Source organism: Meleagris gallopavo, chromosome 5 (genome assembly GCF_000146605.3).
Source record: "Meleagris gallopavo isolate NT-WF06-2002-E0010 breed Aviagen turkey brand Nicholas breeding stock chromosome 5, Turkey_5.1, whole genome shotgun sequence".
Taxonomy (NCBI): domain Eukaryota; kingdom Metazoa; phylum Chordata; class Aves; order Galliformes; family Phasianidae; genus Meleagris; species Meleagris gallopavo.
The window spans coordinates 9,293,079-9,320,280 of NC_015015.2; the positions used below are offsets into that span (position 1 = coordinate 9,293,079).

At 38.4% G+C, this 27,202-nt stretch overlaps 1 protein-coding gene across 1 annotated transcript; it reads right to left on the reverse strand.

The window, feature by feature from the left end:
• Nucleotides 1-27,202, reverse strand: MICAL2 (microtubule associated monooxygenase, calponin and LIM domain containing 2). Its single transcript, XM_031553432.1, has 11 exons — nucleotides 26,845-27,202; nucleotides 9,792-9,999; nucleotides 9,034-9,150; nucleotides 7,863-7,964; nucleotides 6,003-6,158; nucleotides 4,809-4,909; nucleotides 3,074-3,331; nucleotides 2,228-2,343; nucleotides 627-753; nucleotides 321-411; nucleotides 1-152 (listed from the first exon to the last, which is right to left on the reverse strand). The coding sequence occupies exons 1-11, from the start codon at nucleotides 27,106-27,108 to the stop codon at nucleotides 1-3; spliced, it is 1,692 nt and encodes a 563-aa protein (XP_031409292.1). The 5' UTR covers nucleotides 27,109-27,202.

Consider the following 27,202-nt stretch of genomic DNA (forward strand, 5'->3'; position numbering starts at 1 on the left):
TTACATGAGGTCAGGCCTGAAGCGATGGATAATTGCACACAGTGCAAGGCCACTTTTCCAAGAAGTAGTCAGGTCTGTGATGTTAACATTACGGTACCCTTCTGTCTGTTTCTGACACCAGGTCAAGAGTTTGTTAGGTCGAATGTCTGACTCTGCAGTTAGCAAAGAGCAAATATTTCAATCATTTTTTGTATGCTCAGAAAGCTTCAGTATTTCAAGCTGTATTGTATTTAATATATTTAATATTAATATATTAATATATATTTAATATATATTTAATTATATTTTATTCCATATTACAAGCATGAGATACCACATACCACGTCTTGAGAGATTCACTGATCTTCTAATGGAGCTTGCTCTTTCAAGAGAACATTGCTGTAACTCATTGGTAACGTATAATTGTTTCACCTACAAGTTAAAATCATTTGTAACACAACGTTAGAATTGCTTGAAGGGAAAAAAAACTTTTTTTCTTTCTAGGTTAACTTTATCAACAGCAGGATCTAGACTACGGAGTCTTCTGAAGATTTTATGTACTATTTGTGGCCATTCATGGACAAAAGAAACCCAGCAAAAACAACAAAATACTTGTGATTTCACAAGCAAGTCTTTTAAGTACTGACCTGGTGAGGTCGAACACAGCTTGAGTTCAAGTTTGGGTACCTCGTTCCTGGATCAATGGTATACTGGTCAAAGTTCTTGTTAATATTTTCAGGGGTAGTCTGAGGCAAGAGTCGATAAATACTCTCCCTTACAAAGAAAAAACAAAAAAGATGTAAAAATATATTGATTGTAATGTATTCATTATATAAAAAGATTTTTTTTTTTGTAGTTATCCACACCTTTATTTTGATTCTGCCTGGACAAATGTTATGCACTAACTACACAATGTATCCATCCAACTTCTTACCCCCACTCAGCAGGAAAGGGATGCCAGACAGAAAGAAGGTCAACAAAAAGACAGACTCTTAGAACTTATGCCCATATTTCCCTGAGGCAGGAAGAGAGCAAGAAGAACAACTTAAAAAAAGAACGTTACATCATACAGTCATCTGGTTTTGCTTTAACCTCCACCCAAGGAGTAACTCCTTTACCACATAACAGCACAAAAACCCGTCATTCTTTATTCCTATAACCACCACAGCCTTTTTTGTTATGCTGTTCAATTTTCCACTGGGGACTATGAAGTGTTTGAGTCATCATACACGCTTCTATCTTAAAAATCCTCAAAGCACTGTAGTTTGTAATGCTCTTACTTGCATTACCACAGCCATGACTATTTCTATAGTCTATCTGCCTCTAAAAAGCCTGGGCAGCTGCAGGACAGTAGGGTTGATGCTGACAGCATCAAAGTCAGCAACTTCAACCATCAGACCATTGCCACACCAGGATTACTAGTGTAGTTAACAACAGGTTTTTGCTCTGATCAAGAAGTCATTATACAGAGAAAGAAGCTGATGATTCAGCATAACAGCAGTTCATCTTTGCGGACATTTATCAGACTAAATAGAGAAGGCAGTTGACCTACTAAGCCACAATGCAAAGTTAAAAAGAGATACTAATAATGAAAACTGTTGGCTTTAAAGTATTTGTTTACAATTGTTTCAGTAATGAACATCTTTTTTGCTATTGAAATTAAAAACAAAAAAACAAAAAAACACCACAACAACAAACACAGGTGCTGAGATGCTTGGAGAGTTAGTTCTTTTCACAAGTTCATAGAATCATAGGATGGTTAGTTTAGATTGTAAAGGAGCTTCAAGAGGACAGAGTTCCAACATCTCTGACACAGGCAGGGCTGCCATCCACTAGGATCAGGCTTCCCAGGGCTCCATTCAATCTGGCCTTGAACACCTCCAGGACTGAGGCATCCACAAACTCTCTGGGCAACTTGTATTAGTTAAACTACAGGTTTAAAGATAACATTAGATTTTTCCCACTCAAAAATTATACTTAAATCTAGTCATTCATAACTTAAATTAATGATTTAGACCCATGTCATGCATGCTGCTGAACCTCTGAATCAGTGTACAGAAGCTTTTAAAGTAACACTACTGCCACTGCAAACTGTTTAGTTACCTAAAAGAATGGATAATTTCAACTGAATGCCACTGCAGGGAAACAAAATTTTTATCCAGATAATGTTTCATCTTCCACTGTCTTCAACCAACACAGTAACACCTTAAAGCACATTGAAAATGAAGAAGACAAAAGCAGAGCTCACCGTTCAGCAAGGATTTCTAGTGGGGGTTTTCCTTGAGCCCAGCTCCGCACCATCCAAGCGGTATCAAAAGCAGCTAAGAAGCCTCTTGCACAGCCAGTACCCATTGGCCAGAAAGGCTGTAAGAAACATTTACATTTTAACTCTTTCTGTTTCTTCAGATTTTATTACAGAACTAACTTACGATATGAATTTGGAACATAAGGTTTCATACTGTCTTAGAAAAGCAGCCTGGTAAGAATTAAAATACAGCACAGCCAACTCTTACAGTTTTTTAGGGGTTTCTCTAAGTCTCAGATAATGAAGACAACTGTGCTCTGTGCTTTCTTTTTTTTTTTTTGAAAGGTGGTGGGGCAGGGTATGAGGGGTGGGAATTATGCCTTTTTTTCTTTCCTCTCATTTAGGCTAGTCTTCTCAAATACTTCAGGCTGTCAGTCTGGTTAAAAATAATAATAATAAAACAAATGTGTGTGTTACAGCTAATGGATACTTTTCACTTAAGAAAGAAAACATACTAAAGCAAAGAGACTGCAATAAAATTTGGACTAAGTTTTTCCCTCTGACTGAAAACAGGAGAGTTATACCATGCACCTAAGCTGAGGACACACAGCTCACAGTTTTCAGACAGAAATACAACATGCATAAAGCAAAGCAGAATCCCAGATAGGGACTACCAGCCAAGCATTAGTTATGACATAAACTATGGCGTTAAAAAAAAAAAGAATAAAATGTCTACTCCGAGGTAGGTACGTTTGTTTCAGGACATGGAAGAGAATACAAAGACTGTTTGAGAAGGGAGATAAAATGGCTGGATTAAAAGAAGTATTTGGAAAATAAGCCTAGATGTACCTCGAGTAAACTGTCTCCAACAAGTGCAACCAGGAGCTGATGTCTGTGCCTTTCTCTCACCAGTGCAGCATTCTCAGATGCATACATAGATGTAAAGTCAAACATTGCTACATCTGGTTGCCCATAGTGATTAATTGCAAAATCCAAGGAAGGCAGCTGATAGTTGGTTGCAAAGTCAGCAGCTTCTCTAGCATAGGACAGCAAATTGCTCTGGTTCACATTCTCCCCGCAGAGGAGTAACTCAGTATCAATATAGTCCTGCAAGAGAGAGGTAAAGGATTACATACTCCATCTAAACTCTCTGAAATGGAACCTTGAAGGGAAATTTATCATGACCTCTCAAAAATACAGAAATATAGGTTTCTTCTGCTACCACAAATTGGAACACTGTGCCAATACTGAAAAGCAGCTTTATTTGCAGTAAAATATTATGGAGCCTCCCAGCTCCTTAGCTATGTGTTTTCTTCATAACTTCCATTCTATCAAAAGACGTGATCATCATCACTCCAACTCCTTTTCCCTTGAGTGCACCCTACATAAAAAAAAAAAATTGGAGCAGAAATAACTACGAAGCAATGATGTTAACATGCTAGTCTCAACCTGAAGGTTTGACTTAACAGCTCAGTTAAGTCCACACATTCAAATTTGGACCACAGAAATTTTTTTTTTTTTTTTTGTGTGTCTGTCTGTTTTTCCAGTCAGTGTGGTAAAGGACATTCCCTTTACAGGTCACTCTATTTAAAGCCAAAGATTATTAATAAGGCAGTTTCTATTTACAGCTTAATCACGGATGAGACCCCTAATCACAAGGATGATGCCAGAGAATGGCTATGAGCCTAGCTGTCTTCCAGCAGATTGTTCTCTTTGCTCAAATGTGAGAAACTCAGGAAGATGACTGCCAGGCCCAGGCCACAGCCACAGCTCCTCTTCCTTAAATGCCCCACCCCACCCACCTGCAAACATCAGCCTCTTAGCTCCAGGGGCCACCCACCACTGTCCCGTCACCTCTGAGGCAACCACTGTGGCTGCATCCTCCAATAAGTCTGGAAATTGTAGCATTGAGTTAAGTGGTTCCATCAGAAAGAAGTCTTGCGACAGTTCCCTACAGGCACTTCCTATGGGAAATTATGATTGACTGTTCTGGCATTGTCTTACTTCACAGGAAAAGTTGCCTACTACTGCATTTCCAGGAAAAGAAATTTAAATAGTGCCTTAAGTAGCACCAAAAACACTTTCTAGAAACAAAGGAAAACCACCTCTTTCTTTTAGAGAACAAAAAAATAAATAAAAGGAAAAAGAAAAAAAACACTTTTTCAAAAGGCCTCAGAAATTTCCAGGTATTTTTGAAAGCTCATGCCCTCGCATTTATGCGCTTGTTCTATGAAACTGGACATAGTTGTGCGAGGTTAACCTTAAAATAAACGAGGTTCTTATTTTTTGGGGTGATGACACCACTACACATTTCTAAGCTGAATGAAAATCTCATTTTTGCCGGTCTCACAAGTGAGAAATTTAGCAAGTATAATTTTCAGCTCTCTGTAGAAACTTCGTGCTAATAGGAAAAACAACAACAAAAACAGTCAACAGAGTAAGGTCTAAGTGATCTGAGCTTTAATCAGGTGACCTAATAAGTCTATAAACACCTTCTATAATATGGAATAACATTTATGCAGATGTTCACAGTTATTATGTGCCAGGTAAATGAAATAAAGCTTTCCCCAGAATTTTTACATACATTTATAATCACTCCTTTGTCCAGAAGACTCTGTTTTTTTGCCGTCATCACAAAATAATGTGTGCTATCTTTGTAGTAAACAATATTCTCCAAGTCAATTCCTGAAAGAGAATACATTTGTTACAAAGTACAAGGCATTTTCTGTCATTTACTAACAATACTATAGTGAGACCTACAAGTTTCTTCTTGGAACACATTCACTCTCCCAAGGAGTGACCCAACAAGTTTGTCTCCACATAATTCAAAGATATTTGGCATTCTACTAAGGAAAAGCCAGTTAATTACAGCCTTATTAACAGGATGTTTGATAGGACAAAGGGGAACACTTTTAGACTAAAAGGGAGGAGATTCAGATTAGATGTCAGGGGAAGTTTTTCACTGAGGAAGTGGTGATGTGCTGGAACAGTTTACCCAGAGTAGTTGTGCATGCTCTGTTCCTGGAGGTGTTCAAGGCCAGGTTGGATGGGGCTCTGGGTAGCCTGATCTAGTATCTGATTTAGTGGTTGGCAACCCTTCCCAAAGCAGGGGGGTTTGGAACCAGGCAATTTTTGAGGTCCCTTCCAACTCAAGCCACTCTATGATTCTATGATGAATCTTCTGGGGTGAGAAAGAGAAATAAAAGGAACAGCATGCTTTTTTAGGTTGCTAGACTTCTGGCTTTGGGTCTAACCAGAAGTTTTGATGTTGTTACAATAGCAATATTAATAATAAATTAGTTGTAAGAATGGAATTGTTTGTACTTCTAAGGGATGCAACTATTCTGAAACCTCTTTTCATACAGATATATTTCACTGTTTATATTCAAATATTTATGGCACTTTATCAGATCTGCACATCAAAAAGAAAAACAGACCCCTCCTAGAAGGGCAATATCTTTTTCACGGAGTTCATTCAGTATGTGAACAGACACACACAAGCAAAACAAACCATGCCTTCAGGGAAATCTTTGGGCACTGGAAAAGCTCTTCTCAAGTTGTTGGACATGGTCTTTTTTTTTTTTTTTTTTAAAACAGTTGAGAAAAATTTAAACACCAAAACAAACAACAGTGTGGCAACACCTAAGCTAAAAAGAAAATCCCACCACATCATAAATATACATAATTTCCCTTGGCTAGATTATGACATCATCAGCACTTTATCATTTGTTTTTTAATGAAATGTATTCAAATTGATGCTAATAGAAATATTCTCCACCTGTTTCCTCTTTAAGGTCTTGGAAGAACTTCTGATTGAAGATGAAAGCAACACCACTAATTTCTTCTACTTTGGCTTCTGCAGTTGTATTTCTGTTTATAAAATTGGCAGTGATAGCTATAGCTAGCTTTCCACGAAACTCCTTTCTCCTAAAACCTGGTAAGCAAAGAAAATAAATAAAAACACTGAAAACTTCACATAATATGAAGGAGGGTCAGCTGAAGAATACTTGGTCTAATCCAGTATTTCATCGAACAATACAATCAGCACATTCCATCTTAAATTCCCTTGAATGCAAAGTCTTTCCCTCCCAGTCCCAGCTGCAAAAGTGGAATTGTACTGTACTGAAGATAAAGTCTCATTTTAAAAACAACCTACTGAAGTCTGAAGGGGAGGTAGGGGAAGAAGTTGAACATGAGAAGTTAAAGACAAGGGGTGAATGAAGATAAACTGGAAACAGTGCAGATAAATTCAATGGAGGGAAACATTTTTAACCTGCTGAATAACAAATGTGATTTATGTTAGACGGGCAGTAATCAGTTTATGAAAAAACATACAAAAATCATTAGTCAAAAGCAGCATCTGAGAACAGAAACCTCTATAACAGGGCTTAGCTGCACACACTAAAAACTAATGCAGTTTTTCAAAGATTTTAGGGGTTGAAAAATATTCAGTAACTTATTTCCAATATGAGCAGTTCAACAAGCAAAGTTACTTGCATTCTTACTTCATCATAGTTTCACAAAAACACCTGCTAAGCACCCATCTTGCAATTACACATTCAGTTTTTCTTTTTGTGTATTCCCTTTATACATAAGGAAATTGTGAAGTAGGACAGAGATTCTGTATTTCACTAATTCCAATTTCATTGGAATAAGTTAACATGAAAATACCAGCTTCTGTATGTAAATAATTTTCAGTGCATGAAATACTCCCTCAGATCCTGTTACAATAACTATCAGCTTCTCAGTTGAGTCTGCAGCTGAGGTAAGAATAATTTTATTTTGCTGACACTTGACTACTTAAATAATCCTTCATAGGGGATAGCCAGAAAAGAGTGTAGAGATTTTTGTAATAAAAGATATCATAAGGAGTTGATTCTTAGCATATTGCATTTGACAGACATAAGAAAAAAACCCAGGTCTATTACGAAGCTAAAAAAAAAAAAAAAGAGAGAGAAATGGAGTATTTACTGAACTTAAATTAACATGGATATAATTAAAGTTACAAGGAAGGCATATAATTAGGTAACAAGCTTGTCCGTGTGATACAGCAGCAGCTTAAGTAGTGTCTCACTAACAAAGAGCTCAGACAGTCTACATTCTCAGCACAGACTCAAGACCATTAAGCGCGTCCCCCCCCCCCCTTCAATAATTTATTATCTTTTCAAATTGTTTCCAAAGTAACTGTGTCTGAAGTTAAATCATCTTTACACAGGACTTACACTTCTGATGCCTTCATTAAATACCTGTCAGTCACTTTTTGGTCATTAACTCAAGCATATAGGCAAGCCTACAGCACAATAGCAAAGACAATGCAATTCCTGACATGCATCTTGTCAGTCCTCTTTAAGTTAAATAACCATGCGATTACCTAACACTGAAGGTAGCCCAATGGAATCACGCTATATTCTGGAGGCAAAGCAGATACAGACAGTGCTGAGAATCAGTCACAACATTTAAGTACCATTATTTTGAGCCACAACTTAACAAAAAAGTAGAACATAGCACATAAAAACTTGTTTTCTCAGACACCAGTGGATTTAAAGGCAGCATGTTCCTTTTTGTTCTCTGACTTCCAGGTTTTGCAATATATCCTAATGGAAAAAAACAACATGGCTGAAAGCAGACATTCACCTACCTTCTAATGTGTTTCTGCGGCCATCTGCACCAATAATAACATCAAATTCATACTCTGACAAAGGGTGATCCACGGGAAGAAACTCAGCCCTCCAACCTATCTCTAAAACCACAAAGAATCAAATAATAATATTTGTTCAGAAATACAGTAGGGTTTTCAGTCTGAAGAAAAAGTATCAGGATAAGTGGTCTATTCCTCATTCAAATGGATTTGCATTCTACCTCAGATCAATGCAGGGAAAAAACTGGATTAAACAATGTGTCAAGCTCATAAGCTGTCAACGTAAAAAGGATGCCTTTACTTGGATTGCCTGAAGCACAAAATTTCCTCTAAGGCCCATATCACAAGTACACATTCACAAAAACAGTCTCACAACTACTTTATTAAGGGAGCACATACATATATTAACAGGAAGAGATGGGTTTTAAAAGAAGAAAGATAGCCTCCTCACATCAATACTTTTAATTCTCTCTTCTAAATTGCAGTTTAACAGAAGTATAGTAATGAAGCTGAATTTCATATTTGCATTAAGTTAAAACTGTTTGACTAAAAGTGTTAGTACTGCCAACATTTAAGAGATATATAATAGGTTTCAAGTACTTTTAACAATTTATTTGTTCTAGTATTGGCACATGAACATTTACAGAGGAATAGCATAGTATTCTAATGAAGTAAAATTTAAAAATATTCTATTGCTACTTCTCCTTAAATACTAATATATATAGAGAGATTTTTTCTTTATTTCATAGGAAAAATCTTGCATAAGATAACTGATAAGACCATGAGCAAGTGGGAGCTGTATCAAATGTGAAAGCAAAATGAGGCCCAGAATGCTTCATCCGTTCTCTATATTTCTATTATCAATCAAAAATTGTTTTTGCAGGAAGATACCAAGAAAGCCATACCAGACTCCCTACAAAGCCTCAAATGCATGCCAGAAAACACAGTGCAAAGCCTCAGCTCTTAAAGCTGGATCATATTTTAAAAATTATCAGAACACTGTCACAACAATACTTATTATGCCTACAGTTGCAGACAGCAAACCTGGCTAAAAAAAAAGAAGGGCAAAAGATTCTAATTCCTTTAAGCAGAATTCAACTACCTTGACAGACTTCTCCTAAGACCTGACATGAAGTTACTCTGTAAAGAATCACATTATGATAAACCATACTTTGATTTTCCTGATCTTCAGGTGGTTCTAGGACTTTCACAAATTCTAGATTCACATGGATTTCAACTCCTAGCATAAGTGCAACTTTGAAGAGGATAAGTTGAAGTTGTCGAATACCTGTAAATAGCAAGAAGCAAAGATGTATTTAATGCATAAGCAAGTACAAATGGTGTCAGCATGCCATCCAGCTGATATTCATTGTTAACAAAAACATATAGTGCTATTATTTCCCATATTGTGGCAAATTCAAATGTAGCAATCACCCCAGGACATTGTTGTCTTATTTCTCATTTTCCAATCTCATAGGTTATAAAACTGATTTCCGTGATTTAAAAAAAATAAAAATTAAAGCTTGCCTTTTTTAACAATATTTAGAGTACTTATATACCCAATATGCTTAATCACCTGAAGAAAAAAAAATATTACAGCACGAAATATTTCCCTGTGAAATACCACACTTACACCTCTCTTCTCATTAAGAGCTGCATCTACCTTTAGCATACTAGAATGAACATAAAGATTCTACATACAGCTGTAATAAAAACCTATTGTTTAAGAAGTCCAGACTAAACAAACTGCTCCATAAGACTGTCATTTGTCCAACTGCCATTTTGCTTAAGTGAAATCTTTTATTCTCTCTCCTTAACATGCGTACACATTTATGGCAGATAAGCTCTCTGTCAAACAGAGAAAGTCTCCATTAATCTGATCTCCACATCTCTTTTATCTGAACACAGTCCATATCCTTAGGTACTTACTGATGTGATCAATGGATCCTGCACAGAATTTCCCGTAAAACTTCTTTGCTCCTAGTCCCCGGAGGTCATGGATTGTAAACGGCCAGAGATGCAACACATTGTTTCTTGAAAAAGTGTCCCGCTTCTCCACAACAACAACTTTGGCTCCCAGGAAGGCAAGTTCTATGGCAGTCCGCAAGCCACATGGGCCACCTCCAATAATTAAACACTACCAGAGAAAAGAGGAAGTTTTACACAGGATTTGGTACTGATTTCTAAGTAATCTCTAACTTATTCTGTTGTTATGACTTCATATTTGGTCAGATTCAGCTATCAAGAACGTCTTCAAATTGACTGTATAAATCAATGAACAGAAATTTTGTTTGCATGGGGCATTTAGACAGTTTACAAAGGAGGATGAATTTCTTCATGCCGACGTAAGAACATCTGACAAAAAGGAGGAACTATGGAAAGCCAAACACCTCTTAGAATCTGCTTGAATATCTCTCAGATACATTCAGCATTTCAGAATTGTTTGCAGTAAATAGTATTACACCTACATAAAATGGAACAGAAATAAGCAGTCTTGATTAGGCTTTATTTATTTAGTAAGAGGGAATTGGCACACATTTGCTGGAGCTGCTAGTTAAGCTAGCAGTCTTACTGTATTTGTTAACCTCCTCCAAATGAGGAAATATCCTGAATAGAAGAGCCTGGTTCATCTGCTGCTGTAAGGCAGGGATACGTCAAGGGAAGTCAGTAGGCTTGTCCTGCTTCATCGGAGGTGGGGAATGTGGCAAGCCTTATTTCATTTCATGGAGTGGCCAACATCCTTACCATTAAGACAATCACATCTTAGAGGCTTTAATCTGAATGTGAGCATTTGTAGGAAAAAAAAAAAATGCAACTATTAAAGAGAGTCCTCACCTAAATTTTAGCTGACAGCTGTGAGTTTTCACAGATTAACAAGCAAACCATTTCCAGAAAACTACTAATTAAAATCCAAATATAGCTGTTGTTTACATTTTCCTGCTTGATTACTAAAAACTGCCTAGAAACAGTCTTGGAAACTCAACAATACTCACATTCCCTCACTAAAGGGCAAGAAGAAAAAAAAACAACTCCCCAAACCATGAAGACCTCACAAAACCTACACCATCAGTTCAAGCAATGGGCTTGGGATACAGAGGGAGAAGGTGGGCACGAGCTGAGGGGTGAGCTTTGGATCCAAGGCTGAGCTGTGCTGCAGAGCAAATCCAAAACCATTATCTCGCAATGCAGACATGTTCCTGTTTGTCCCACATACATAGCCAGACAGTGATTACACTTTCAAAGCAAGCATGGACTGTATTTGGAGGCTCATTGGATGTGAGTCTGGTTCTCATTACAGTTCTCTTTCATAAAATGGGGTCATTTATTTATTTTGGTTTGTTCACTTGTTCTCAGGTTTTAACATCTTAAAAATTATCTGGCATTCACTTTTGTCCTTGACTTTTGTCCAAGCAAATCACGTAAGTGAAAAAAAAAAATAAAAAAGACATTTTTAAAGTGAATAATCTAAAGAACTCACATTCTCACTGAAATATAAGGTCTTTTTTTGCAGTGATTTAAGCAAGTGTTTTGTTAACTAGTTATTAAGTGAGTTAAATTAGGTTGGTGTACTTCCATGTCCATACCCGATTTATAATATAAGAATACTCCTCACTGCATGGTAAGTAGTAAGAAAACATCAACAGGTACAATTTCATAAAGGGGGAAAATATTGTGCAGAACATATCCTGACTTCAGAAGAGAATCGCTGAGAGAGTGCAGGTCAGCTCTTTTCTGTTCATCCTTGTGATTAACATGAGTATTCTGAGTTCCGACAAGCAAGCAACTGCCTTCACAGCTACACAGAACTTCTAGCAGTGCTTGCTTAGCAAGCAGTTACAAACATTTCACAAATCAAGACGACACATGGTTTGATAAGGACTTTTTTTCTTTCCCCTTTGCAGGGTGGGGAGACCGTTAAGTTTTTGTTTGGTTGGGTTTTTTTTTGCTAACAAACTGTATTATATATGTCAGCTGCATATATTTATTACAAATAAATGCAACTTTAAAAGAAATAGCCCCCCAAAAAACAGTCTTTTGAGATTTAATCATAGTGGATCTTGTCAAATAATAAAACTCACACAGAAGACATTGTTAGTTCACCCTGGTATGCTAAAACTTAAGGAGGATTTTACCCTCTTCCTTTCTCCTATCAATACTGATGAATTATCTCAATAATTGCTTGGAGACCCTTTGAAAAATGGTTGTGTATTTGCCATCCATCCATAGTTACCTTCAATAAACATATTCATCTCAAAACTATTTGTTCTTTGATTTATTAAGGATACTTCCTGCTGACGTAGAGCTTGCATTTGGCACTTCTTTCTTAAAACTTCTGGGATCAAAACCAGCATAAAACTCTTGCAATGGTAATGCCTACTGCACTTGTACTCCTACCTTTATTGCATAAGAAAAGGGACCATACCAGTCACCTGTCACAGCCCTTCCTTCCCAGCTCTCCACTTGCAAATTAAGTCATAGAGCAGAGAAACCTTCCTATAATCAGCCTAGGGGGAGCCTTGGGTAACTTTTTGTTTTCAGCAGCTGTTACCACAGACTTCTGGTTTATTGGGGGCTGCTTTTGAAATGACCTTGTTGCAATTTGCATTACAAATAAGCATGTGCCTATTTTATAAAACTTGACTAAAGTCTCTGAGTACATGAGTTTCTATGGCACTGTTAAAAAGCACTGTATTTATCTCTCAAATATAACCATCTGTTTCTGTAACTTGTCCCATACCATAACGAAAACTCTACTTACAGCAGTAACTTCACAGATTGTTTTCCAGGTTCCATTAAAAAGCCATCAGAAAGTTTCACATATGATATAAGCACACACAGTATTTGCTAAGTCTCAAGTTTGATTCTCCTCAAAGGAACTAAATCTGACAACTGGAGATGGTGCCTGATCTTCTGTTAGTATGTTTAGGAGTGACAGTACCTGAAAAACCTCTGACAAATGCTTCTACACTGCAAAAGGGCATGTAGTGATGACCTAAATGACAACACAAGTTATCCCTCCAAAAGTGGGTGACTTATGTGCCTGACACAGTTTTTCAGTATGATCTCCTGCAAATAATACACAGATTAATCACTTTGGAAATGGAAGTGGAGGAAAAGGAAAGAGGAAGAAAGAGCAGGGACCTTTCACAAACCCTCCCATTTCTCACTACTAAATCCTCAGCCTGTGAATTCCTGCACCTATTGCCCATTCTGGAAAAACCACATGCAACTTAAGAGCTGAGAATTTGCAGAATGCCTCCATTGGTTTCCACACAGTAAAGTGAGCTAAAGAAATAACAGATTTTGAAAGAAAGGAAGGAGAGAGGAAGAATATTAACACTATGTTAAAAACAAACAATACAAAAAAAGCTTCAGAATGACCTATCCAGTCACAAAAATCTCACAGACTGCAATAAATGTAAAGGCAGGATCAAAACAAACAAACAAACAAAACAACAAAAAAGAAAAACATAAATATAATGTTTAGTATTGACACGCTCACACTTAAGGAATGCAGCAGTTGGTAGCAATATGTGAATGCTGAACACAGCCAAACAACAATTCTTTGCACGGTTACAGATAGAATCCACTGCAGCTCATGTATTAACATTCATACTGCCCAACTCTAAACCCATCTGTCCTCTCCCGTCTGCAGTACTCAACCACTAAATTAGATCCAGAAAACAGAATTGTTTCATGACAACACACCACCTCTCCCAAATAACTTCCTAATATGAGGACGAAAGTTACAGCAGGAATTCTGTGAGAACTTTCTCATTTCTACCCTTTCAGCTGCTCAGAACGGAGGAAATAAATTTTGGACAGGGCCTTAACTGCAACTGGATCGACACAGAGAGACCTTGTGTTCCATGGCACACCAGCCAGAAGCACCATTCCCACTCTTCAGTGGAAATCTACATGCATACCAGTGAAAACTAGTGAGAGATATCCACATAGATAATCTAACCTCCTCTAACTGGTACACAGTGTTCTCCCAAATCACTACTTGGGACCCACAGGGATGGCTCTTGCCACAGGCACGAAAGGAGGCCTTCACCACACATCTGGAAGCCACTGGCTGGTGCTACAGGTGCTCCTGGCAGCCGTGGGACCCTCTGCAGTGCCAGAAGTCCCACATCCAGAGGGCCTGCAGGCTGCACAGTGACAGGCTATGCTGTCTTCCCATGGCAAATCTGCTCCATCATTTGCACTGTGCTGCAGGTGCTATCAGCTCTGCAGACAGCGCATCCAGGACATTCCAGTGCCTCAGACTTATTGATGCAACACTGGAGGGGGCAGGAATGCATCAAGAATTAATTTCACTGACACCACAGGATTACATCCTACATGGATTTGAGCAAGTGTTTATTCATGATAGAGCTAAATGTGATGCAACATAAGATAGCCATGAAATTTAATGGAACAGCACATTTCCTGGATCAGCAATAACTTTCTCTGGAAAGGCTCCAAAGGAAAACAGCTGCAGAAGCATCTAAGGCAGACAGCTACCAGAAGTGCAGCAGGAAGCTCTCTCCACCACAGCGCTTTTCATTTCATCCCCTTCAATACATAGAAGAATGCTTTTGTCAGAAACAGGGCTGGTCAGTCAGACATTCCTGACTTACTGACTTAAAGTTCATCTCGCATTTGTAGCCTCAGATTTTAACACACAAGTTCAGTGGCAGTCACTAAATACTGACATGTAAACGTACCCTGAATTTACTGAATAGCCAATATATAATTTTTTTTTTTGTTTGAAACATTATAATTCAAGTCACTTCAAAGTTTATATATGTTTCAGACAACATTAAAATTTTAAAAGCTAAACCTTTACTAAAAACAATCAGTAGGCTAAGTTCAAATAGGTATAATGTGCATAGGCACAGTGTGTTTTGTCACCCTAATGCATTGAGTCTGATCTTGCTGCAGTCCTTGTCCACCAAAGCATTTAAGTATACAGTTGCTGCAGCCCTTGTCCACCAAAGCATTTAAGTATACAGTTATGCCCTTAAATCCAACAACTCCATTTGGATGCTCACTGTTTCACTAAACCAAATCCACTCTGGTATGAACACTTGCATCTCCCTTTCTGCATACCAGCCTGAATATAAGCACCAGCAAAAGATGAAGGACATGCCGCTGCAAGGTGCTCAGGTACAAACCATGTGAGCTATGCAAGCGCAGCAGGTCCTTGGCAGTCACATGCCCTACAGTGCCCAACATGTTTGTACTCATTGCCTGTCGCCCAACTTGAAATACACTACCCCGCCTATAGAGCTGGGTTTAGTATAAAGCAACAGACCGGGACCCTGTCAGTAATAGTGATAACCACAGACAAAGATGGCGGTGATCTGGAGAGTGATCATTTGTCAATAGTACATATAAATATAAAATAGATAGTGCCAAGCTGAAATAAGAATTATTTTATAACAAAAACTATAACCAAAATTTCTGTGACTTACAGATCTATACTACATGCAATTATTTAAAAAAAAAAATATATATCATTCTTTCATCAAAATAAGTAGGGAAAAACCATATAAGAGCTAATTAAACTTACTACACAATAATGAATTTTAACCTTGCTAACATTATAAGGAGCTCATAAAATATATTATAATAGATGAATTTTAAAACAGCTTTTAAAAACTGTTTAACTGTTGACAAAACTACTACTTCAGTTAAATGTATTTTAACGACAGGTCCTAATTCTCCACAATGTTATGAAAGCACGTTATTTGAATGTGTTACAGACAGTTCCAAAAACTACCTTGAAATATGAAGACTAGATGGATCTTGCTGAGCAGACATTTTTGGACACCACATAAATACCACTGTTCAAAGGCAATTGGAACAGCAAGGCTTGTGCACCTCTAATTGCCACCAACCGTAGCAGCAAAACCCCAGCCCAGCACAGAAATGCTTTTGATCCCACCAGTATCTTATTTTATTCCCTATACCCTCAGCTGAGTGCCTCACAAATATGCAGCTTGGTCTATTCCTGCCAAAAGCATTTGTATCAGTAACTGGCAAAAACAGAGACACTGCTGTTGGTTGTTTTTTTTTTTTTTTTTTTTCTCTTTTTTCCTCCTTAAAAAGATTGCAGTATGCATTTGAAGCTCCCTAATCCAGGTTGATTTTGGACAGAGCTCTTTTCCCCAGTACTGTGCCCTGCAGTTGCCGCCCTTGTAGCTGGACACAGTGCAATCCAGGGATAAGAGGACCTATCTTTATTGCACTCTTTTTTTTTTTTTTATATGGACAAAATGCCAGAAGTGAAACATTAGTACATTTACTGCATTCATTTGGCTCATCTTTACTAGGATTTTTGGAAGATAAGCTTCTGCATGGAAAAAAACCACGTGTCTTCATTTTTCCTGGATGAATTCAGACATGCTTGCCGAGCCACCCTCTCTGTCTCCAGGATATACGTACTAATATTAGATTTGTTCATAAAAATCTTTTCATAGTTTGAAATTAAAACAGTGGTATGAAAGACATCTGAAACTTATAGTGTGCTAAGCAACAGAGTCTATATGCATTCAGTTTACTGGAATTTCAGGAGTTCCTTCACTGATGCATCAAGGCTGACAGGACTTTGTTTTGCGGAATTATTCTCGAGCTCTCTCGTGAGGCCATGGTCACACTTAAATAACTTGACTTCACTTCAGAGCTTTTATAACAATTTCTAAAAAATAAATTTAAAAAATGTAATTGGTAGACATTAAACAAAAAAGTATCTCTAGAGACTTTCACTTCCTCTCCAGGACTCTTACAGTTATTTGAAGAAAACCTGCATATCATCTGACAAGAAACCTCATTCTGCTTTCAATAAAAAGATTACCTACCAGAAGTCAGGCAAGTGTTTTAATCCAGAAACCTCCTCAAATAAAACAAAAGAAACCCCTAACTTCCTTGGAATCAAACAAATATGTGCTATTTTCTCACCTGTCTCTTACTGTAATCAAAACAGAGAAAAAAAAACAGCAAGGAAAAAAGCGGTGTTGTCTTTCTTTTCTTTGTCCATTTGCTTCAGCTATCAAAATGAAAACAAGATAAACCTTGCAGAAAGAACACTGTCTATCTTGGACATACGGTTCACACCATTTATGCACACTGCCATTTTTATAAGTTTATGCCTGTAATGCTGAGATAATACTTTAAGGCTATCTTTAAAAACTTCAGAAAAAATAAAATTAAAATCCAGAAATAACTGGACAACACAGATAAGAAGTGGAGGCACCAACAACCTAGCCCTTGAGCACAGCAAAGAATAAACAGAGACCAAGCCTTGAGTCCCACAAGTCTTGCGAGTAGTGACATTACTGAGATTGTGACAGTAAGAACAAAATGAATCTGACACATGGTTTCAGAGTCAGGGGCTAAATGAACCATGCTGACCAGCCAGCAGAGGACTTGTCTGCAGACCCAGAGGAAGGGATTTCTCATGCCTGAAGGCATCCAAAGCATGCAGACAAGTTGGTCAACAACCATGTAGCTTTGCTACAGGAAGAAGTTGGCAATATGCTATTAAAAAGAAAAAAAGAAAAAAAAAAAAAATCACAGAAACAAACATGCTACAGCCTGGCATGTCCACAGATATGAAATGCCACACAAAACCTGAAATTTTGTAGCTGAACAACAACCTACGAAGTCAGCTAAGATTCCACTTCAAATCTGGCTTTAGAAAGAAAGTGGCAAGTGAAATTATTTCAAGGCTATTTCACAGCATATTTCAGAATATGTTTAGAACCCATTTTTATATCAGGCTAGTTGTTAACCAAAATCTAATCAAGGCTTAGCTCTTACAAGCCAGTACTGGGTAAATGAGCTCAAAAATGAACCATCAGGTTTAAGGCAGAATCAAAATTTGTATTTATTTACTTATTTTTAAAGGATTAGATAATCAAATCCAATCATTTCTATATTCCCTAAGTAGAATGGAGACAAGCATATAGCAGCTCTAGCTTAATACAAAATATAGAAGTGTCTAAGTGGCCAACAGTTTGGGGCTCCTGAGGTCTATTTTCTTCCAGGTCATGATGCAGTCTTTGAAGACCTTCATTCTCCAGTGCTAGCACTCATGGCCACAGAACCAGTAAAGTCAAATAATGTTTTAGCCAGTCATTTCACATGTCAATTTACCGTAGGCAGTTTTTTTTTTTTTAATTTACGGCTTTACTTACAAACTGAAAGCACTAGGAATTGCACAATCACCATCATGTAACACTACCGCATCTGACTGTCAACAAGATAGACAGACTAGAACAAGTCTCACAATTAGAATAAGAAAATGTATCCTTACTGTAACAGCTTCTGCTAGCAGGGAAAGGTAACATCACTTCCACAGAAGAAATCTGGTGATAGCTCATCACTCTACAGTAGATTTTGGAATCCCCAGTCCTTATTTCCAAAATGTTTTTGGCTAAAAACAGGACCTGCTTAAGGAAGGAGACTTGAAATACAAATTACTGAAAAACTGAAAAAAGTGAAGAAAGGAAAAGGTATATGGTTTGAAAAGAGGTGTAGAGTTGAAGACACATTCCACACCTCACAAGGTGTAAGAAGTCTGTTTTGCACCATCAGTGCAACAGAATGGGCTCAACATTCTGAGCAGGCTGGTGTTTATTTACATAGACACATACTAATGACTGTTTTCAATCTGTGCAGGGTGAAGCTCAAGACCCAAGTACCTGTCTGACCTGACCAATACCAGTTGTGCTCGTTCCACCACTCCCAGTACTACTGGGCCACAGCCTGCTTGCAGCAGCCCCACAGCCCCGCTGGGCACAACAGCCCTCACTTGCCAGATGAGGCTTCATGCCATCTGCAGCTACTTCCTTCTTAGCTGAAAACTAGCAAATGAAAGAAAAAACAGACCTGAGGGGAATGTCTTTGTCTTCCACCAAGCATTTGTTGATCAGAATAAATTCTTGTAGATGATTTGGGTGTGGAACCCTTGGCAGGAAGCTCACTGCCAGCCCTCGCTGAGTTCTCTCATCTCAGTTATTATTTCCCCTGAAGCTGACATTTTATCTGCATTGTAAATTCAGCAAGGGCACACAAAAAACTGCACAAAAGGGAGTTGCTCTTCCACTGCTCCTTTTAAATTTGCTCCTGTACCTCATCCAGAGGTGCAGAGGAAGTGAGAAACATGACACAAGTAGTTAGCATGGTACAACTATGTTTACTTCTCAATTAGGATCTTCTCACACAGAAACAGGGCATGATCTTGGGAAACATAGGCTGCTCTTCAGGACTGAAATAGGAGCACCAAGTGTCCAAGGCTCTGAAAAATGCAAGCTCTGAAAAAACAGACCAGAATTCGATCAAGAAGTGAGAATGGGACTACTACAGAAAGAAGGTGAGGCCAGTAACACTTGTGTTGTGGCCCACATAATTAGGCAGCATTCCATTTGGGCCTCCTCTGACACAGAGAGGTGAAGGAACTGAAACCTCTCCTGCAGGCCATGTTCTCTGAGCAACAAGGATTTGTGCCCGCTTCTCTGCTCTGGGCATACTCTAGTTTATCTGCCTCTTACCCACACCACATGCACCACGTTGGACCAAGTATTTCAGCAGGGGTTTGATCTGCACCAGCTAGCTGGGAAGAAAGCCAGCCCAGCTCCAGCACACCACTGCCTCCCATAACCAGCTCTCCCTGTCAGCACTGCCCAATGGGATCAGCTGTGGTCTATTACTGTAAACTGCAAATCATTCTCTGCAGTTTATTCCCAACTTGCTAGGGACATTACATTCCTTCTCTAGTATGGCCTGACTGTATAGCAGTTTTTAAAAAAATTATTCTATTTTTTGAAATCTTGAAAGGCAACATTAGAATTTTAAAGAACTAGTGCTCATTCCAACTTAGTTACATCTGCACCTCATTCTATCCAGTACCTACATTTGTATTAAGACTAGAATCAGCCTTCAACAGGACTCATTAAATGGCCATTGCTGCATTTCCTCTGTCTGGCAGCAAACCGTTGCCAACACCAGTGTAAAACTCTGGTTCTCAGCACAGACATGGGAACCTCAAAAAGGACCTGAACTGTAGGAGACAGGAAATTGCTTTATTGTCTGAAATCTGGTTTTCAGCAGCCAAGCATTTAATCACCTCTTGGTAGCAGAAGTTATGCATTTCCTCACTTATCGGTACACAAACATTACCGGGGCAAAGCTGGACCTGTCGCTAACAACAAACCCGTAGCAGCTACATCTGGCACTGCAGGGCCTCTCTGGAGCCAGGAGGAAGGCCTGACTCACACGATGCAGCAGCAGCACCCCTCGCCCCACGCACACAGCCCAGCTGGGCTGACGGGCACATGGCCCCGCTGTTTCACACTGTGAAATTCAAAAGCACTGCAGGGTCACAGCGGCAGGAACACATCTCACCACAACCTTTTCTTTCATTCAGACTTAATTAAGCCACTTGTAGTGACAATACTAATATTGTGTGCGAAAGTAACTGGGTACCACTCCCAGCGGGAATCCTTACAGACTAACTAGGAAATCGGGTCAGGGTGGGACAGTTCCCTTCTGTTGATTCCTTGCGAAGTCATTAAGCGAGAGAGAGAAACAGCACAGCGCTGCTGAAGTACAGATGTAAAGCTACTAGTATCTTGCAAGCCAAATATCTCAGAATTCCCAAATGCCTGAAAAAAAAAAAAAAATACTTATTCAGGCTGCCTGATTATGTTACTTTGGCCAGGGTTCACTGTTCTTCATGACTGATAAAGCTGAAAAATTGTGTGTTTGTGGAAGTAGGATAATAAAGTGATTCCGTTACCCAATCACATACCAAACATTTGCCTCTGCTGATGCAATTTGGCCTGATCTAACAGTTTAAAGCACTGCTCAAAGAGTCCGATGCTTTGTTTTGTTTTCAAAGAACACTGTCTGCTGTGTGTCCTGTCATCACCCAAGCTTTTCCCCATCCGGTCTTTAAAAAATCTTTACAGAAACGAATGAATAAATAGATAGTATTCAACAGCTGTGGTTTCACTGCATGGTCTTAGGTGATTTTCCTCTTTTCCCTGCATCTCAAACCAATCTTCCTCGCCTCTCCTTTACATTAAATCCTGTATCATCATCTCCTTTCAAGTAACACTGTAAAAGTTGCTTGTTATAATTTTTAAAAAATAAATTTACAGTGGAGATTCAGCACAATCCTTTAGGTGCCCTTCCCTAAAAAGACTAAAAGCAAAGAAGCAACAAAAAAAAAAAAGCAGCAGCTTATTTTTCAAGTATATCAAAGACCTCATTGCCACTTCAATTCAATAGAGTGCATGGCACCTAATATCCCTGACTGTTTAGTAGTCCTGGATTCTGCTATCTAAGAACTACACATTTATACCCTAATAAGGGTTTTATAAGGCAAAAATCAAAATAGTAACTGCTAGAATAATTTAAGGATGAGGCAGAGGGTGAGAAGATTGTAGCTGAATGTTATTTCATGGTAATTCACAAACTTCCATTCACTAAACTTCCTATAAATATGGTATTCTAGTTTTAATTTTATGACTTTCACAAGAATGCATTTTTATTAGAATAAGGAAATCAGCAATGCTACCTAATAGATCTAAACTTGGTGTGTTCATTATGAACCCTAATTATAACATTTGGAGATCTTCCCATTTTGATTATTATTCTGGAGAGACTACTATGTCCCTCAAAGGGCATCCAGCCATCTGGATCTCTGTTCTTCACAGAATAAATGGGTTAAAGTTTTCATTTTAAAAAGAATATTCTTGAGTTAGGGCACAACTGACACTCCCTTCTTTCATCTTGCAGTTCAACTGTGCCCTTCAGAGAAAAATGTTCATCATTAGAATGCAATCAATCAGAATGCTTCAACACACAAACTCATTGGTACATACAGCACAGGAAAAATCTGGCTGAAAATGTGTTACCTCTGAAGGACCAACAAATGTCACTGCTTCAGAAGGAAATTTAGCCCCATCATCACTAGCAGGTTTTTACAAGCAGGATGATTTGATTAACTAAGAGAGAAGTATTTGTTTAGAACTTCATAGGAACGTGTAGAGGGGGAGAGACATCCACAAGCCAGCCTGACTCTTTTGCTACAAGGGGCAAGGCTACAGTGGGATGTTTGTAAACAACTGAGCACTGACAGAAAGACAATTTCTACCTAATAACAAGGAGAGAGGCCTGGAATTCACTCCTCATCCTGCTGGTTAGCCTGTGGCTACATAACGTGGCAGCAGCCAGCATGCCTCAGACGTATCTTTTGCTTTCTCAACACTGTGGGAAGGAAAACAGCAGATGAAGTAGGTTTTATTAATCCCCAAAGCATTCATTTGACAGCCTTTGGAAATGAGAACAATATGAAACAAAATGGATGGGGTTTGGCAATCTTGTTTTATCATTCGTGGGTTCACCAGCATGGTTAGTACAGGCAGACAAATTTCAGAGCCAGCACTGAGTCAGTCACAAAGCTTCTAGCCTCCATCCCCATTTCAGACCCCAAGTTCCTCCTTGGATGACTCACACCCCAGCCCCCAACTCCACTCCACTCCCACATCCCCTTAAGCCACACAATCTCCTCTGTGACACCACTTCTCCAAATTAGCACCCCAACAGAGGGACCCACAGAGTCTCCCTGTACAGCTCAGCTGCCAATGCCACTTAGTCTGGGTAGGACTGACAGCACATTGCACTACTGAGAAGAGCCACTGTGGCTTTACACAAGCCCTGGAAATGTAGCCATAAATAATTTTTTTGAGTCATTTTCTTGCAGTAACGTTCCCAACAGGAGTTTTTGGAAAGGAAGTTCATCTGTTATAAAACAAGATTTGAAAGATCACATCCAGGAACAAGGAAAGCTAGAGAAGACAGCAGAGACTGAGTTCTAAATTGTTCCATCTGCTTAGCAGGAATCTGTGTGATACCTATACATGTATATGCACACATACCTATAAATGTCCATACGTATACATTTAGATACACACAACATTTAAAAGTTCCTAGCCCAGTTTCATTTTCTCATTTTATGCCAGTACTGCCTAATTAGGCCTTAAAACCAGAACTCAAACTGTTTAGTACACTAACCATGAACACCACAACAATCAAAAACTGGATTCACCCAGAGACAAATGCTAGAGTCTACCAAGACAACTAATAATTACACATTAGCTCCTTAAAGAAGCCTACTTAGTTCTCCTCAAGTACCAATGTGTTTTGAAAAAACATCATCTGCATGCTTTAGAGAATCAACACCTCCCTTCAGAGCAAGTCTGGGATGTCTTCACTCAAAGAGATTTCTGCTCTCCTCAAGCACAGATCTGCAGTCGTGGGAGAGCCAGAATTTCAGCATGAACCAGGTCCTGCCCTCTGATACATATGCATACATCTCAAACATCAGCGGGAGCCTGCTTATAAAGCAGATGTTTGTTTCTGTATCACTCACACAGGTAAATTGACAGCAAATCTTGAAGTGAAGAACCTAATCCATACAGAGAAATTAAGAATAAATGATTAGAACACACATGTGAGTTTTAAAAACACTGTTGAATACACTCTGCAAACAGCTGGATGAATTCTTGCTTCTTATTATATTATGCTTCCCACATTCAAAAATTTAGAGAGACATTCAAGCTGCTAGCATGGCGAACATTGTATGTTAAACCTTTAGCCTTCTCTGATTGTCCAGCTGTTTCACTTCACAAAGAAATTATCATTACAGATTCTGTGCAGATTCCTCCAAACTGACAAGATGAAAATGAGCAACAAGTGAATTAATTTGTGCTCTTTTTCTAGAAGTATCTGAAAAAGCACAGAATGATTTTTGCCAAATGCCAGAAAGTATCAGCTCCAGGACCAGCAGTTCAGAACAGTTTAATTCCCAATTTATAAGTTTGTCATAGAAGGAAGATGTTTGATACAAATTTAGCATGCATACAGACTAACTTATAGAATCAAAAAAGTTTCTGCCACAACTTTCTGCATGCCTTTCTGCAGTGTTTTATTTTTATTTTTTATTTTTTTCCCTACGAAGAAAGTCCACAAATAACTCTACTCTGAAATAGCAGTGGGTTTGAATGTCTCGAAAATGGTTTAACTGTTATTATTCATCCAGCTTAAAATCATATCATTGCAGAAACTCTAAAAGCTTTTTTTGGCAGCATTCTTCAAGAACAGTTAAGACAATGAGTTACTGTTATTTAGTTGGAATGGAACATTCTGCATGTAGGAAATTTGTGTATACTGTTACTCCAATGAAAGTGACTTAAGTGTGGCTGAAGATTATACAAGCAAAAAAAAAAAAAAAAGCAACCCAACAAACAACAAGGACTGCATTCAGCTCTTAAGTACTGTGCACAAATTGACCAGTTACTGAGTGAGGCAGCAGGTTCTTTTGTTTTTTACTTAAAAAACAACTGACCCTCCCAAGCTCACAGCAGACACACACATACATAGCATGAGGAATAGTTTAGACCCTGATTACATTTTATCTCTTTCAAAGATTGGGAAGATTGTTAGAAGCCAGACAGAAAAATCGTATCTGAGAACTACAACCTGCTGAATCAGCTATAGAACTCATGGTCACAAACTTTAAGTCATTTTTTATTTTTAAACAATGACTGTTGGCTTGGCTCTGTTTACAGAACTGTAACAGCAAAGAGCTTATTTTGTGATGCTGCTTTAACAACTAGAATTTTTATTCCAACCAATCCACTTCCAGTCCCCAGTCAACTCTACAGAGTTGAGCACTAGGCTCTGCTTAGTTTCACCTGCACAACTCCTGTTTGCCTGCTCCTTTATGGAAAATGACAACTGTATAACATGGAAGAAAAACAAGAACTTGAAATCTCCTGCTGCACAAAAGGAAAATCCTGGTATGTATACTGTAGCCTGGGTATGCCAGCATCTCTGATAATTGTTTATCTGTAAGTGGAGTTATCAAGAGTACACCACAGCAACAATCAGGGAGTTTGCTTGCAACGTGTCTCCTCTCATTCATATTGCATAGATAGGCTTTCATAGCAGACTGTGATTCACATTTGAGGAATGTTTGCTAGATATCCCCAAAGAGCCCACAGTCTGTGGTCACTGCTCTTATTTGCAGTAATTTGAAGATTCATGTCTCTCTCGTTAAATCAGTGATGACACATTGAAGTGCAGGTCCAGGCACGGTTTGGATTCATAATGAACATCTAAGTATTACACAGAATATCTGTATGTGTCCTGTTCATACAGAGGCATTCTACATTCATTTGCAATTTGATCATATGTGCAGCTTATGTCCATTAATTTCAGCAAATATTTACACCATGCCACTACAAATAAATCTTTACCCTCAGAGTAGAAACACCATACTTTCAAACACTGCAAGAGGTGCTGATTAGCCACTTGCTTGGCAACCTTAAAATGAAGACTGCATTAAGCTTTTCATGTTCTAAGTGATTTCCTTGACTCTTCACTATGTATAGAAATTAATGACTCGGCTGAAGGACTCTGCAGAAGCAGGCCTTGGCTTTGTAACGTCACACTTGATTGAGCAGGGCTTCACTTCATACTTCACATGAGTCTTAAAACTGTTTTGTGTTGTAAATGCTTCCTCAAACTAACCGTGGAAATTTGGACTTAGGACTGTATGCGCAAGTAAGGTGTATGTAGAACATCTCCCATAACTTGTTAAACATCACACACATTGTCATTCCTTCCCTTTCCTGTCCGTTTTTATCACATAGATGCACAATGACATATTCAAAGCCTTTTCAAAAGATCAAAAAGAGAGGGAGGAAGCAAAGGTCACAAAGGGAAAAGACGGGAAAAAGGAAAGAAGAAAAACAGAGGCACCAGGAAAGCAGTGCAAAAAGCTGTAATGACATAATTCCTTTTCTAAAGAAACTGGTCCTAAGGATACTTATTACCTTACAAAAAGTTAATAATAATTGGGAGCTTATTAGAAATGAAATTTATAAAAACAGAGGCCTCTAAATGTATTGAAGGCAATATGATATCCTTCTCCCTAATGTTTTTGGAAGACTCAGTTCTACAATGCACAAGAGAGACCATCAGCACTGCCTGTCTAGCACTTCCATAAAATACTTTATCAATAGTTCAAACTAAAATGCCCTCCACAGTTCAGTGCCTAGGTACACCCCAAGGTGCTATTCCTTTCTGTTTTACAATAGTACAGTCAAGCAGCTTCTTAAAACCAGACCTTCATTGGCAAAGTTTAGCTATCATTAGGCAGTAAATATCTGAACTTCTCTGACACAAAGCTATTAAAAATGACCAGTCACAGAAGAGATGGAATAAGATGGCATGAACCTTCAGTTTTAACATGACTTATATCAGTGGTTCTATTAAAACACAGCATTTGAACAATGCACTGAAGATAATTTCCTGTCCCTTTCACAATCAAGTAGACCACTTTCTTTAGTAAGTGCTGTGTAGCAGTTATCTATATATACTGTTTGGAGAGAAAAAAAAAAAAGCATTTAAATGCATATATTTGATTTCTTAAATAGTGCATTATTTTCTTTTGGCTTCTGTTTAGCAAATAGAACCAGTGCCAGATGACAAAGACCAATCCCTAAGTCTCCAAGCAGCACTTCAGGAGGCTCCTGCTGAGTATGTAATAACTGACATATTGCAAAACTCTGTTTAATTAAGCAAGTAGTTCTTAAAAGCCTGAGATTAATAAATCTGTCTTATGGGCTTATATCTTATGACTGATCAACATTACTATCAACAGAAAACTTTCCTGCTGTGGGTGAGACAGACTATAAAAGAGAGTGTTTTTAGAATTGCTCTTATGTGCTATGTTTCCAGAACAAAAATATCTGAAAATTTGTCTAAATCATGCGATGCTACACACAGTTTCAAGTATATGAAAGGGAACGTTCATGGATACACATGTTGCATGGGATGGCAGAAACCTTGCTTCTGCTGATAAACCAGTTTAAGAGATTCTAAACTGTGAAATTTAAAAATTACCTTTCCCACTTACCTTAGTGTTCATACAACATTTTCCACGTTTGTACTCTTTGTGACTTGCTCTTTTATCAAGCTTGTTCCACAAAGCTTTGGCCTTCCACGTGGTTACTCTTGACTTCAGTTTACTGTAAAAGTTCTTACAGTCCAAAGGATCTAATTCAAGTTGGCGTGTGAGAATATTAAAGGCCTGAATGGTACCTTTGCATGTTGTTGCTTGGACAAAGTTTTCAAATATCTGGCCAGCTTGACTGTATTTTTCATCATCGTTTTCCCCCATGTTCTGTCAGAAGCACTGAAAAGAATCAAGCTGGAGCTCTTGTGCTAAGGTGCAGGTAATCAACGCTAGCAAGTAATTCCAAGCATGTTACTCC